Genomic DNA, 11,916 nt, shown 5'->3' on the forward strand with positions numbered 1-11,916 from the left:
GCCACTGATGGAGAACACGGATGATGTTGAATCTGCAGAAATAACACAACATTCACGGTCCGCTCTGTAAAAAACGCATTTCTTCACTGAGTCGATAAGAACCAGGAGGTGGCGCTCTCTCTGGTCTGACTGTTCACATCTCTGTTGAGTGTGTAATGGCCTGTGGACGTGGACGTGTGGAGGCTTCACCACATTTTAATTATGGTCTGTTTGGTCATGAGGAGGAAAAAAAAAAAAAAAAAAAGAGCAGCGCGGCAGGAGCCACAGCTGAAGACCGAGTCCTCGGGGATTCGAGCTCCGACTGACGGACACACCGGGACTCTGCATGTTCTCACTGTTGCTGCAGTGACGGACCAGACCAGACCAGACCGGACTGAACTGGACCGGAGCCTGTGAGTGTTAGAATAAACAGACGGTCCAGGTCCAGGGTGAGAGGAAACCTGTCCTGCGACAAACCTCTGCCGTACTGACACCGACCGGGCTGCGAACACAGCGGCTGCTGCTGTGACGTCAGGACACGGACACGGACACGGACACAGACACAGACACAGACACAGAGGAGCTGCAGGAAACAGAACATTACCATGGTGAGTGCGCTGATGCTCCGGGTTGGTACCAGTCTCTACGGCCGTGGCATCCGCCTCTCACGCCCCTGCCTCTCGGCTCGGCTCGGCTAGGATCGGCTCGGCTCGGCCCCTCACGGTAAGGCGATCTTCCACAAACGGAGGCCAACCTTCAGGTGCAGAAGGACAGACGGAGTGACACCGACGGACGGACGGTTCTGAGGAGCAGCAGGTGACGGAGGAACGCCAGTGATGGGTGTGAGGAGGGGGGAGACACGGGTGGATGTCCTTGTTTGTTCAGCTGCACGAAGGAGAGAGGAGAGAGGAGAGAGAACGGTGAGGATGATGGGCTGACGTCCCCTCCCTCTCCCATCCTCCCCTAACCCGCCCACACTGCGGCTCTCTCTCCCTCCCTCCCTCCCCTTCTCTCTCGCTCTCACTCACTTTCTCTCTCTCAGTTGCTTACTCACACCTTCATTCTTTTCTCCCCCCCCCCCTCCCCTCCCCCCCCCTCCCCCGTCTGCTAATTTATCACGCCGCAGTTGCCACCACTCCAGCTTCCACTGCAATGTCCAAGAATGCTTTTAAACACTGTTAGTAGACTGTTTTCATTATCTCCTAATTTACAACCCTGTAGGACTCCAAAAAGAGAGCCCACGGTTATGCGGCTACACGAGGCTGCTTGTTTTTGTTTTTTTTTTTTTTTTACAAATCAGACCTCATCAAAGTGACAGCCTGCTGCTCTGGCTCTCTGCTCTGCTGTTAAACACACACTAACAGTGACTCAGATCTCCACAGAGCTCATCTGTTCCCATCACCTTGGTTTTCCAAGGAGCTGCGATCCTACGACAAACACACAAACACACACACTCACACACACACTCACACTCCTCCAACACATTTCAAAGACGTCTTTCTTCGTCGTCTTCATCAGGTCCTCCTCCTCGTTAGCAGGCTGCAAAATGACGTTATCACCTGTTTATGGAAGGAAACGGAAAAAAAAACAAAAAATCACACACACAAACACACACACACACAGTCGTGTATCTGTGATCACTCACTTCCTGTCTGCTCAGTCCGTCAGGTCAACTCACACTGAGAGCCGTGGTAAAGTTTAACCTTTGACCTCTGACCTGTGACGATGTTAAAACAGTGACGACCTTCTGGAACAGTACTGCACCAAACAGAACTAAGGAATACTACAGTATACTACGGTAGTACCACAGACCACCACACGGCAGTGCTGTCAGGGGGTGGGATTCAAACCAGCACTCCTCACATGACAAGCCTGAGCCTTTGATGTTCGCCCACTGGCTACGACCAAGTTCTGCTCCAACACCTGAACGTCTCTCAGCCTACGTCGGACCTGACGTCTGGGTGTAATACTGGGTCACAACCAACGATACTGCCACCTACTGTACTGGAGTGTGTAGTGTCATGGTCTGACCAGTGACTACTCTTTACACCTTGATGTGAGATTCATTTTTTCCTGCAAACTGTCACACAATTGAACCGATTTTTAACCGTTCCAGACGCAGCGTCACATCCCTAAAGACAATCTTAAAAAACAGCCACAAATACACAGGACGTTTTCCCAAAATGCATAATTTTAATGAAGATATAAAAGTGTATTGGAAGAAAAAAAAATTACTCCCCTTCATTATTTCCAGATTTTCTATCGTACATGTGAAAAAGGCAGAATCAGTCTCAGGAATTTCACACCGGATTAAAAATCATCAGCTGTTTAAATCTCTCTCATATAAAGTCTGTGACCGCGGTGAGGTCGTAGCGCTCAGCATACGGGCTCTGCACCAATCACCTGCGGCCTGTGAGCCACCGGGTTAATTAAAGAAGGAACTCAACAACGATGGGAGAAGTGAACGCATCGTTCTGCTTCAACACGAGGGACATTTCAAGATTTGTCATTTTCTTGTCGTTTGTCCCTCCATAATAAAAAAAAAAAAATTCAGAAGACAGCAGGAACCTGGTGTCAAACTCCGGGCGACGCAGAATGAAGAACAATCTGATGGATTAGGCAGTGAAGAAGTCTCTGGTTTGGAATCAACAACGTTGATATTTGTGCCTTTTTAAAAGTGGAGTGGAGTCAGGAGACGGGGGAGACGGGGGAGACGGGGACGTGTGGCAACAAACAGCTACAACATCAGGTGAGTCCGAGGCGAACACTCATCCACAACATGTCATCAAAGCTACAAAAAGTTGTTTCTTCTTCTAATAAAACCTGCGGGGACTTTATAAAATCAAACTCAAACCAAGTGTAAAAACATTCAAGGATACAAGGCCATCCTGGGAGTGTGTGACGCTTCGTGGTGTGTTCGTCGCTCGTCCCAGCTTATCGTCTTTTTTGTGGCTTAAACGGAGCGCAGTACGTTTGACGTGTTTAGGACGAAACGCCAGCACCGAGCGCCGACCTTCCACAGAGAGGCCGCGGCGGATTCCAGGTGTCGTCAGGAAAAAACAAAACAAAACATAAAAACAACAGAGCCCGCGGGCGACTCTGAACCCGTGAACGTGAGTGCAATTCTGTATCGACACCATGTGAATCCGTCACGTCTGGCGTGTCTTAAAGGTGAACACACGAAGAAGAAACTAACAGGAAATCACCCCTGATTGGCTCACAAACACCCCACGTGGCACGATGGTCATTTCCTGTAAACATTTCTCTGAATGTTTATAAAAACACCCTCCCCATTTAAAACACAAAAATATATAGAAATTTATTTTTACATGGACACATATATTTATATATTACTAAAGGCCTTAAATTTTATCCTTTCTTCTCCTTGAAAGTCACAGTTCCCTTCAGTGAAGTTTTTTTTTTTTTTTGCCTCAGTCAGGACCTGGAAAGAGAAGCAGTCGTTATGTTTATTCCACATTTCTTCTTCTTCTTCTTCTTTCTAGCGACTGAAGCACATCAGTAAAATATAAATAAATAAACAAACAAACTGAACTGGAACTCACTCAAGTTTTACTCCTGCTTTTTCTGGCTGCGTTCGTTCTTAGGCACCAGAACCTTCCGCAGGTACGGCATGGCTAAATAGGCCACCAGGAAGAAGAGGTGACCGCAGAAATAGATGGACCTGTAAACCTGCAGAGAGACAAAGGAACAAACGACCGCCGACTCATTTGATCAGCCTTCGCCAAATGAACTCTACTCCACCTGACTGACTCGACCACATCAGATCACGTTAGATTGACCTGTAATGACCCCAAACTGGAGAAACGCCACTCCGTGTCATGACAGAGAATTCTCAAACGTGGGGTGCGGCTCCTCAGGTGGAAAATGATCCAAATTCACAACATTGGTCTAAAAACTTTTTTTTTTCCTGTGAATAATTTGTCCTGTTTAGTCGACACGACATTGACAGGCAGGATAATTAACACTAGGGGGCAGAGTATAAAAAGGCCCATCTGGTTGACGTCTATTCCCACCTACACAGACAGAAGTGAAAAATAAAAGACCAAAAAGAAAGAAAAGAGAGTTGACAACGTGCTGCGTCGGGACTTGGACGTTACCTTTAACCATTTGTCATAAGTGAAGAGGCAGAACGCCACCAGAGGGTAGCCCATGAAGAGCCAGTGTATGAACTGCTGCACTACATAGATGACAGGGTAGAGGGCGCTGTTGGCCAACTTCGTCAACGACGGACTGTCCCGCACCAGAGCCTGGGCCTGAAAAACAGAAAAAAAAAACAAAAAAAACCCCATAGTTCAACTGTGTGTGTATCCAGAAGTACTTCATCTACGTGTACGACGTGTACTCGTTAGTATCATCTGTGGTTTTTTTTCTAAAACTCTGACCTGTCTCTCTACAGTGATGATGAAGAACTCCATGGAGAAGCAGAGGATGTAGCCCGAGTGCAGGCCGTGCCAGATGGCCAAGAACACCAGTGTGGCCACATGGGACAGAGTCTTGTTTCCCAGGAACTTCAAACGCTTGAAAACATGCCTGGAAAAAAGAAAAGAGAAAGACAAAAAAAAAAATAGAGAATCAGTCACTTAACCAGTTAACCAGTCACCACTGGTCAACTTCATTATTTGTTCAGATGTCACCGTTTACAGCCCGCAGACCAGAGGTTTGTTACAGCTCACTGATGTTGTCACTGTTTTCAGCTGTGTTTGTTGATTATTGGTTGAGTCTTATTTATTTGAACTCCATCACTCAGGTTCATCACAGTATAGCCGGTTACAGCGCCACCTGGTGAACATCTGCATCAATGTGTGTCAGGAGTAGAACATGTGACTAAAAATAGCTGGAGATTCTGTTCCTGTATCTGTCCACGTCATCAACGGTCATCAGTCAGAAGTGGAGTCCAGAAGGACCAGAGTCACTGATCCTCCAGCTGCCTTATGTTTTCTATGGTTACAACCACCAGGGGCCAGTGTTGAGCTCAGAATACCTTTGTAATCAAAAACCTCAGACACATAAACATGGCGATGCTGGGAGTGGGGGTCAGACTTCAACTGACCCATGTTCCAACCTCCCAGACCGTGGGTCCGAGGCCACACCCACCTGGCAGCCCAGGCGTTAGTGTTGATGTTGAAGGACGCGATGGTTCCTCCAAAGAGCGGCGTGGTTTCAAAGAGCCACACTTTGATGTTGGCACAGGCGTCCCACTGCGGCTGTCCGTCCACCACGCCGTTGTAGCCCAGGCCCGTCAGTATACACACCCCCTCCTGGAAAACACCAGAGGAGAGAACCAACATATTGAGCAGAGTTAAAGTGGCCGGTCGTGGGTTCGAATCCCAACAATCACACATATTTTCAGAGCAGGATTTGAAGTTGACAGCTGATACTTACAGCTATAACCCAACAGCTGACGTATTTGTAGAGGATGACTTTGGCCCAGAGCAGAATAAACACACAGCGATACCAGAAGGGCTGAGCCTGAGGAGGAGGAGGAGGAGGAGGAGGAGGAAGAGGAGGAGGAGGAGAAAACAGAGGTAACCTTTAGAGAACATTCCACTGATCGGCTCGTTTCTCCAGAAGGAAAAAAACAAAAAACAAACCCAGAAACGTGTCCTTTCTGACTCTCACCTCGTACTCATCTGTTAGGTAGTAGCTGTCTGGGTAATGAGGACCAAATATTGTATAAATCACCAGGAAGAAGAAGCCCAGAGTAAACCTCTTCAGGGCGGGAATAATGCTGCAAAATACAGAGAGTGTGAGTCGAGGTACTGAGGAGTACACATGTAGTACACATGTAGTACACACGTAGTACACACGTAAATATGGCCTGTGAATAACTTTAATAATTCATGTGTTCTTAGCAGGGGGGTTGTACTGTCAGGAATCTGGCACCACCACACGGGGGCAGCAGTATGAAGTATTGTGATATACTGTGATACTAATATCATGACGATTTTTCTCACCAAATTCCCAGTATATATTGATCCCAGGGGGAATTGGTGAGAAAAATCAATCAATAACTGATGAAGGAGGAGATTGATACGGGATCAGGAAATAAAATTAAATTTAAAAAAAATCACAGTATTCCAGTGTACAGATCTTTTCTTACTCCACTGGTTCTTAGGTGATTTTGGTGCTGTGTTTTCACCTGTTCGGGGGCTTCCCGGGGCAGTCGGTGAGCTCCCCTGCCACCAGCCTCTGGTAGCTTCGTAGTGTAAACTGGGGACCCACCAAAAAGCCTCCATAAAAGTAGGAGAAGCCGCACACCTCCAGCAGAGAAGGCGCGGACGCCAGAGCTGCTTTCTTCTGCTCTGCACTCAACTGAGACTGAGGAGGAAAATGTTGGACAACATTTAACTTAACGTTTTCAGACCAGTGACACCTTCTGGTCATTGGTGTAACAAACTAATGAAACATTTAATCACAAAAATACAGTAAAAACTAATTAAATAAATACATTAAACCAGTACAAACACACTGATATACAACAGTTACGCCTCCAGCAGGTGGCGCCATGGGCGACAGTTAATTTGGCTTATTAGCAAATCAAAATTGATTTTTTTGAAATACTCCTGACAGAAATTAACATTTAACTAATATATTTTTTTAAAGCTGATCCTGATATTTGCTGACATCACTATGAAAAAAGGGAACATGAAGGAGAGTGCACGTGAGTCAGCGTGAGAGTGCACGTGAGTCATGAGGTTCATGACAGTGACCTAATGTAGGATCTCAGTTTGAGACTGGGCCAAGATTTACATCTGAAGAAAAAGATACTACAAGGGAACGTGTTGATGGACCTGACACTCGCACTGATGAACATAAAATTAGAGGGAAAAACGACAATCAAGGGGAAATAATAAACGGACATCAATCTACTCACTGGGTCTTTTGCACCGTCATAAAAATCGAACGCCAAACCTGTAATTGGAAAAGAAAAAGTCTTTGAAAATATTATATAATACAAAATAGCTAACGTTAGCTACAACAGTCCTGGTACAGACACCAGAGCTAACGTTAGCTACAACAGTCCTGATCAGATAACAGGCCTAAGAAGTCTTGGAATGTTGAATAGATTAGTTGTAGTTGTACTGCGAGTCTGTAGTAATCTGTGTCTGTCGTAGACGGTTCTAGTTTTGTTCTTCTACGTCACCTGTATGTGAACTACACCCACAGCTTTGACAACAGTACGTAGATCAGTCGTGTCACAGTTACAGTTGACAACAGTACGTAGATCAGTCGTGTTGACGGAGCAGATGTCACAGTTCTCACCAACGAGTTTCAGCATCAGGACACAATGAGGCATCGTCCACTTGATGTCGTACTCCTCTGTTGCTGTGTAATAATACCCTGCCAGCAGGTACACCTTCAGGGGGGGAGGGAGGGGGGGAGAGGGGTAGAATTACACCAGCACCAAAATTAAGAGGGAAATTCACAACATTAACTACATTAATTAACTGGTGACACAGCTGTCATGTGATTAATCACATCAAAGTTTTTAAATAACTTGACAGCCATCAAACAGACACCAGTCATGTGAAGGAGGTCGTTATAAAACATCAAGATAAAAAAGTGTTGGCAACTGAAGGAACACAGAACATTCTAGATCAGGGTTCATGGAAGAGGAGAATCTCACCATTTGAAAAGTAAAGCTGCTCAGAACGGTGGTTACCGTCCGTCCCATCAGCCTCAACATCAGGAACTGCACCAGGATACATACTGCAGAGTGACAGAGCTGAGCGCCTGGGAGAGACAGACAGAGGAGGGTGAGGACGACGGTGGGGGGAGGCGGGGGGGGGAGTAAAGTGAGACCTACAGGACTTTAAAAAAAAAAAGCATGTTTTGTTCTGAAACAAAGTGAAACGTGGTGAACGTCTGAGTTGAACTGAGCCGTTGACGAGAAACTGCTGTAAACATTCCACAAAGACAGAAATAAAACAACAGACCTGCTGTAAAATCCAGGTGGAGGCAGAAAGAAAAGGAAGAAAAGAAGAAATGTTAGCAGTTCTTCATCAGTCTGACTGTTGAGATTCACAGAAGATTCTTCTTCTCTTCACCTTTGACCCACAGGATTTTGTACAATACAACCAGTATGAACCATTGTGTATAAATAATAATTGATAAGAACAATAGTGAAGCAAATTAAAAAATGCACATTAATTATTAGGCCTGTAACGAGACACAATACAAAATGATTCACGATATTTTACAGGAACACTGTTGGTGTCTGTGGAACAAGTTCTTCCCTCGTTCTGAATGTCACGCAAAATGATTCACGATATTTTACAGGAATGTCACACAGGCTACGTAGACACCTGACGTCTGGGTTTAATAGCGGGTCAAAACCAACATTTTCTGGCGCATACTGCCACCTACTGTACTGGAGTGTGTAGTGTCATAGCTTGATGTGCAACTGATTTTTATTTCAACTGCTGAGAATTGTCACAGATTTGTATCGACTTTAATCGATTCACGATGCATCGTTACATCACTCCTCATTATCCGTCGGAAATTCAAATTCAAAGAACATTCTATCTCTATTGAAGGCTACAGTTAAACAGCGTTCTCAGTGTTAACTGAACGAGAACCCAACAGCTGACGTTTAAGAAAACTCCGTCACCGTCAACAACGTCAGTACAACCGTACAAATGTTGTGGTCATCTCACCAAAGTTGAATGCTGCTAGAGCCAGTCCAGTGACTGCGTGGAATAAATGAATGACGGTGGAAGACTGGTGGAACAAGAAGCGTCTGTAAACCACAGCAAACGGGTAACCTGCAGGAGAGGAAGAAGAAAAAAAAAAAAAACTCATCAGGCGTCTCTGATAGGACCACAGCCTCGTGTAGAAGCACATGATAGGCTCACATTTTTCAACAGTGATGTCGTTGGAGCACACGAGGGCTGAGACGTCGGGCAGAGAAAATTGACAACAAGTGCATTATAAGAATTATAAAAAACAAAACAAAAGGAGGCTTATTCTCCCTTCATTTGTTAGGTTTGATTTTACTGTCACATCTTTTCAACCATGAGTCACATGTGAATGAATGTAACGATGACAATCTGTTTATCACATCATAAATCAAGGAAGTTCTGACTCTATTGGTACACACTGAAGAACTGCTGAGGTGGAAATTTGCATTTTAGACTTGATGTAGTTTCTCTTCTGGTTTAAGGGACTGGAGTTTTTTACTGTAAAAAATAAATAAATAAAAGGCTCAGCAGAAAGAGAAAAACTGGTAGAACGACCCGTACGACTGCACCGGACAGAGAAAACAACACGTCGTCTGTTTGTTTGTGTAAACCTCCAGTGCGACAGACACACGGGTCGAGGAGGTGGAGACACAATAAAGGTCTGTGTCCACGGAGCAGCCACGGACTTGAACGCACCGTTTGTTTGTTATACAAGGTCCCCCAGCCATAGTTTGGACCACAGGTATGATGAGCTGACAGGGACTCAGTCATCACTGACAACACTGTCATTTTCCTTTGTTACGAGTCACAAAAGGTGGCGCTCTCTTTGCTGCCTCACATCAATTATTAAGACAAAAAAAAACCTTTTCATTTGAAAATAAAACACCAGCCCTGTCTGACTGAGATGAAGTTCAGTCCAAGAACAGGCTTTAAAATGGAACAAACGGATGGTTTCAGTTGTGAACACGTCTATTATTGTCCTCTCACGTACGGTTGAAAGAAATAAACACAGGTTTTGGGAGCATTTGTGAAAGCAGCCAATCAACAGGAGTCATCAAAGACCAGACTAACAGTCAGAATTACACATTACACGTGTCGTCTGCAGTGCATCTTAAAAAACACCACCCAAACTGCAAAGGCTGTTTCAGTGGCACAATTCAAACCAAATTTTTGAAATTCTTAAACCACATAACCAAAAATACTCTCTATATAAGAGTGGGAAAGTACTGGGGTTAAGATTTAAGTAACTTTCACCTAATATTATACATTATATGTATTTTCTTAAAAACTATTCCTTATACAAACACCAGATCATCTGTTTGATGATGATAGAAACCAGTTTTTATAAAGTCAACCATTTATTATAAATATAACAAACTAGAATGCCTAAAGAAATGTAAATATACAGCACCGTTGTCTTACTGTGTCTGTTTGTGAACATGTAAATAAGACAGTCTGGCTTTAAAAAAAGAGTGAACAATATTGATCTTGGTCATGACAGTAGTTAAGAGCCACAAAGGTCTGTGAACAATATTGATCTTGGTCATGACACTGACACTGCTGCCTTGGCTGAGCAGCTGGTTGACCAAACCTCACTCGTGTTGCTCTATGTTTAGCAGCGGAAACGTTGGCGAAACCTCCAGTTATTTCAGGCCTGAGCAGTTACTATGTTACTAAAAATGATGCAACACTCATCAAGTAACACAAGGACAAAGAGCAGAAGACGGGGCTGGTTGTCAGGCTATAGGCAGGAGCCAATCAAAGTGTGAGGTTGAAACATTCCACAGTGATTGTGCTTCACTCGGAGAAAAAAGAGAAGAGAAGAAATACACGTGTCCATTAGTCTGACCAAAGTTCAGAGGACACTCTTGGAGGGCGCCCTCCTTCCAGAACCCTGACATTTTCAGCCACTGTCGTGAGGAATCTACAAGTTAAAGCCCGAAGACAACAGACCACAGTAGCAACATGAAGCTAGCAAAAAACAAATTAAAAATGCTGTCTTTCAACACAGGAATGTAGAGTGAGAGTAGTGACATTCTGACATCTTATTTTGCATGACAAAGCCTGGCCGTCCCCCCATCAGCCCCGTCTGTTATTGTCTCTTCTCCAGCGCTAGTCTCTCCCAAATATTTGCTTAATCCAACAGACAACAAACAATTGTAATACACTTAAAAAAAGGGGGAAGGAGAAAGGGTGCATTTAGGTGACCCGAATATGTGCCGTTAACTGCGGTCCTCTGCGTGTAGTTTGTCAATATTCACCAACACCGGCGAAGACTGTCTGGAAAGTCAGACTGTTCCTGACCATGACTGACAGTTGACACAATTACAGAAGCCGAGAACTAGCACTTATTCACCGGTGTCTGGCAGGTCTGCCACGCTCAACAATAAACCGGTGCTAGTGTGTCTAAAATAAACCGCAGTCTTGCCGTTGTGAATTGTAACGTTATTGTTATTTTTCTTACTTATTTCTGACATCTCTGTTTACAAAATAGCACCTCAACAGTTTCCAGTGTGAAGCCATTGTACCTGACTGAACCGTAGTGTTAGCAGTAACAAAACCACGCAGCGGTGACAGCAGATCAACCGCCAACCAGAACAAGTGTCCGTTCGGCGGCTGGACGCAGAAATGCGGCCGGACGTGGAGAAACTTACCGATTAAAATAGATAAAATGAGTCGAACCGCTGGCTCCGGGGAACCTAACGACTCCGCTAATTTCTCCATCAAGGGAGCCGCCATCTTTCTTGTGGGCGGAAACGTCTCAGAGTGCTGCGCGAAGAGTGGCTTTAAGTCTCCTGACTCACTCACTCCCTCGGTCACTCACCCAGTCACCTTTAAAAATCAAGATTAAAGACAATAGACGGCAGCGAAGAAGAATGTCTTCCTGTGGAACACTTTCGTTTAAAAGGAAAAAAAAACAAAACTGAAACGTCAGGGTATTGTCCTGTGAGTCACTCATCCTGTCATGAAATAAATATTTGTATCAGCTTGAAACAATTTTTTTAATTAAACGTTTTTCTAGATTGAAAATAAAAAAGCACATGAACCCCATTATTACCAGAACAAATTTTACGAATTTTACCATTTTAATTCTACTTGCTATATTTTAATAATCAACACCTGAAACTTCATAAAAGTTTAAACAGTTAGTAAATACAAGGGCAGTGCAGATCCGTTATTATATTGTCCACGGTTGGGTGTTTTTGACAGACGAAGCCTGTTGCATAATTAATAT

At 44.5% G+C, this 11,916-nt stretch overlaps 2 protein-coding genes across 3 annotated transcripts in view; both read right to left on the bottom strand.

Annotated features, from left to right (window-relative positions):
* Positions 1 to 1,012, bottom strand: part of clstn3 (calsyntenin 3) — a 17,718-nt gene extending 16,706 nt beyond the window's left edge. The window contains exon 1 of the mRNA XM_025061345.1: positions 584 to 1,012. Within this exon, the coding sequence (XP_024917113.1) occupies positions 584 to 586 (3 nt within the window). The 5' untranslated portion in view covers positions 587 to 1,012. The remainder of the gene's footprint in view (positions 1 to 583) is intronic.
* Positions 1,013 to 2,152: 1,140 nt separating this feature from the next.
* lpcat3 (lysophosphatidylcholine acyltransferase 3) lies at positions 2,153 to 11,585 on the bottom strand. Of its 2 annotated transcripts, none has more exons than XR_003051437.1 (13): positions 11,336 to 11,585; positions 8,658 to 8,765; positions 7,628 to 7,734; positions 7,264 to 7,357; positions 6,875 to 6,912; positions 6,140 to 6,318; positions 5,620 to 5,728; positions 5,383 to 5,469; positions 5,095 to 5,258; positions 4,383 to 4,530; positions 4,098 to 4,253; positions 3,543 to 4,013; positions 2,153 to 3,421 (listed from the first exon to the last, which is right to left on the bottom strand). XR_003051437.1 is itself a non-coding variant. In XM_008322786.2 (13 exons), the coding sequence occupies exons 1-12, from the start codon at positions 11,418 to 11,420 to the stop codon at positions 3,550 to 3,552; spliced, it is 1,395 nt and encodes a 464-aa protein (XP_008321008.1). In that variant the 5' UTR covers positions 11,421 to 11,578; the 3' UTR covers positions 2,153 to 3,421; positions 3,543 to 3,549. The 2 variants fall into 2 exon arrangements, 1 of the variants encoding a protein (XP_008321008.1); XM_008322786.2 differs by having other exon boundaries at positions 3,543 to 3,669; positions 11,336 to 11,578.
* Positions 11,586 to 11,916: the final 331 nt, after the last annotated feature.

Source organism: Cynoglossus semilaevis, chromosome 13 (assembly GCF_000523025.1).
Source record: "Cynoglossus semilaevis isolate Cse_v1.0 chromosome 13, Cse_v1.0, whole genome shotgun sequence".
NCBI lineage: Eukaryota > Metazoa > Chordata > Actinopteri > Pleuronectiformes > Cynoglossidae > Cynoglossus > Cynoglossus semilaevis.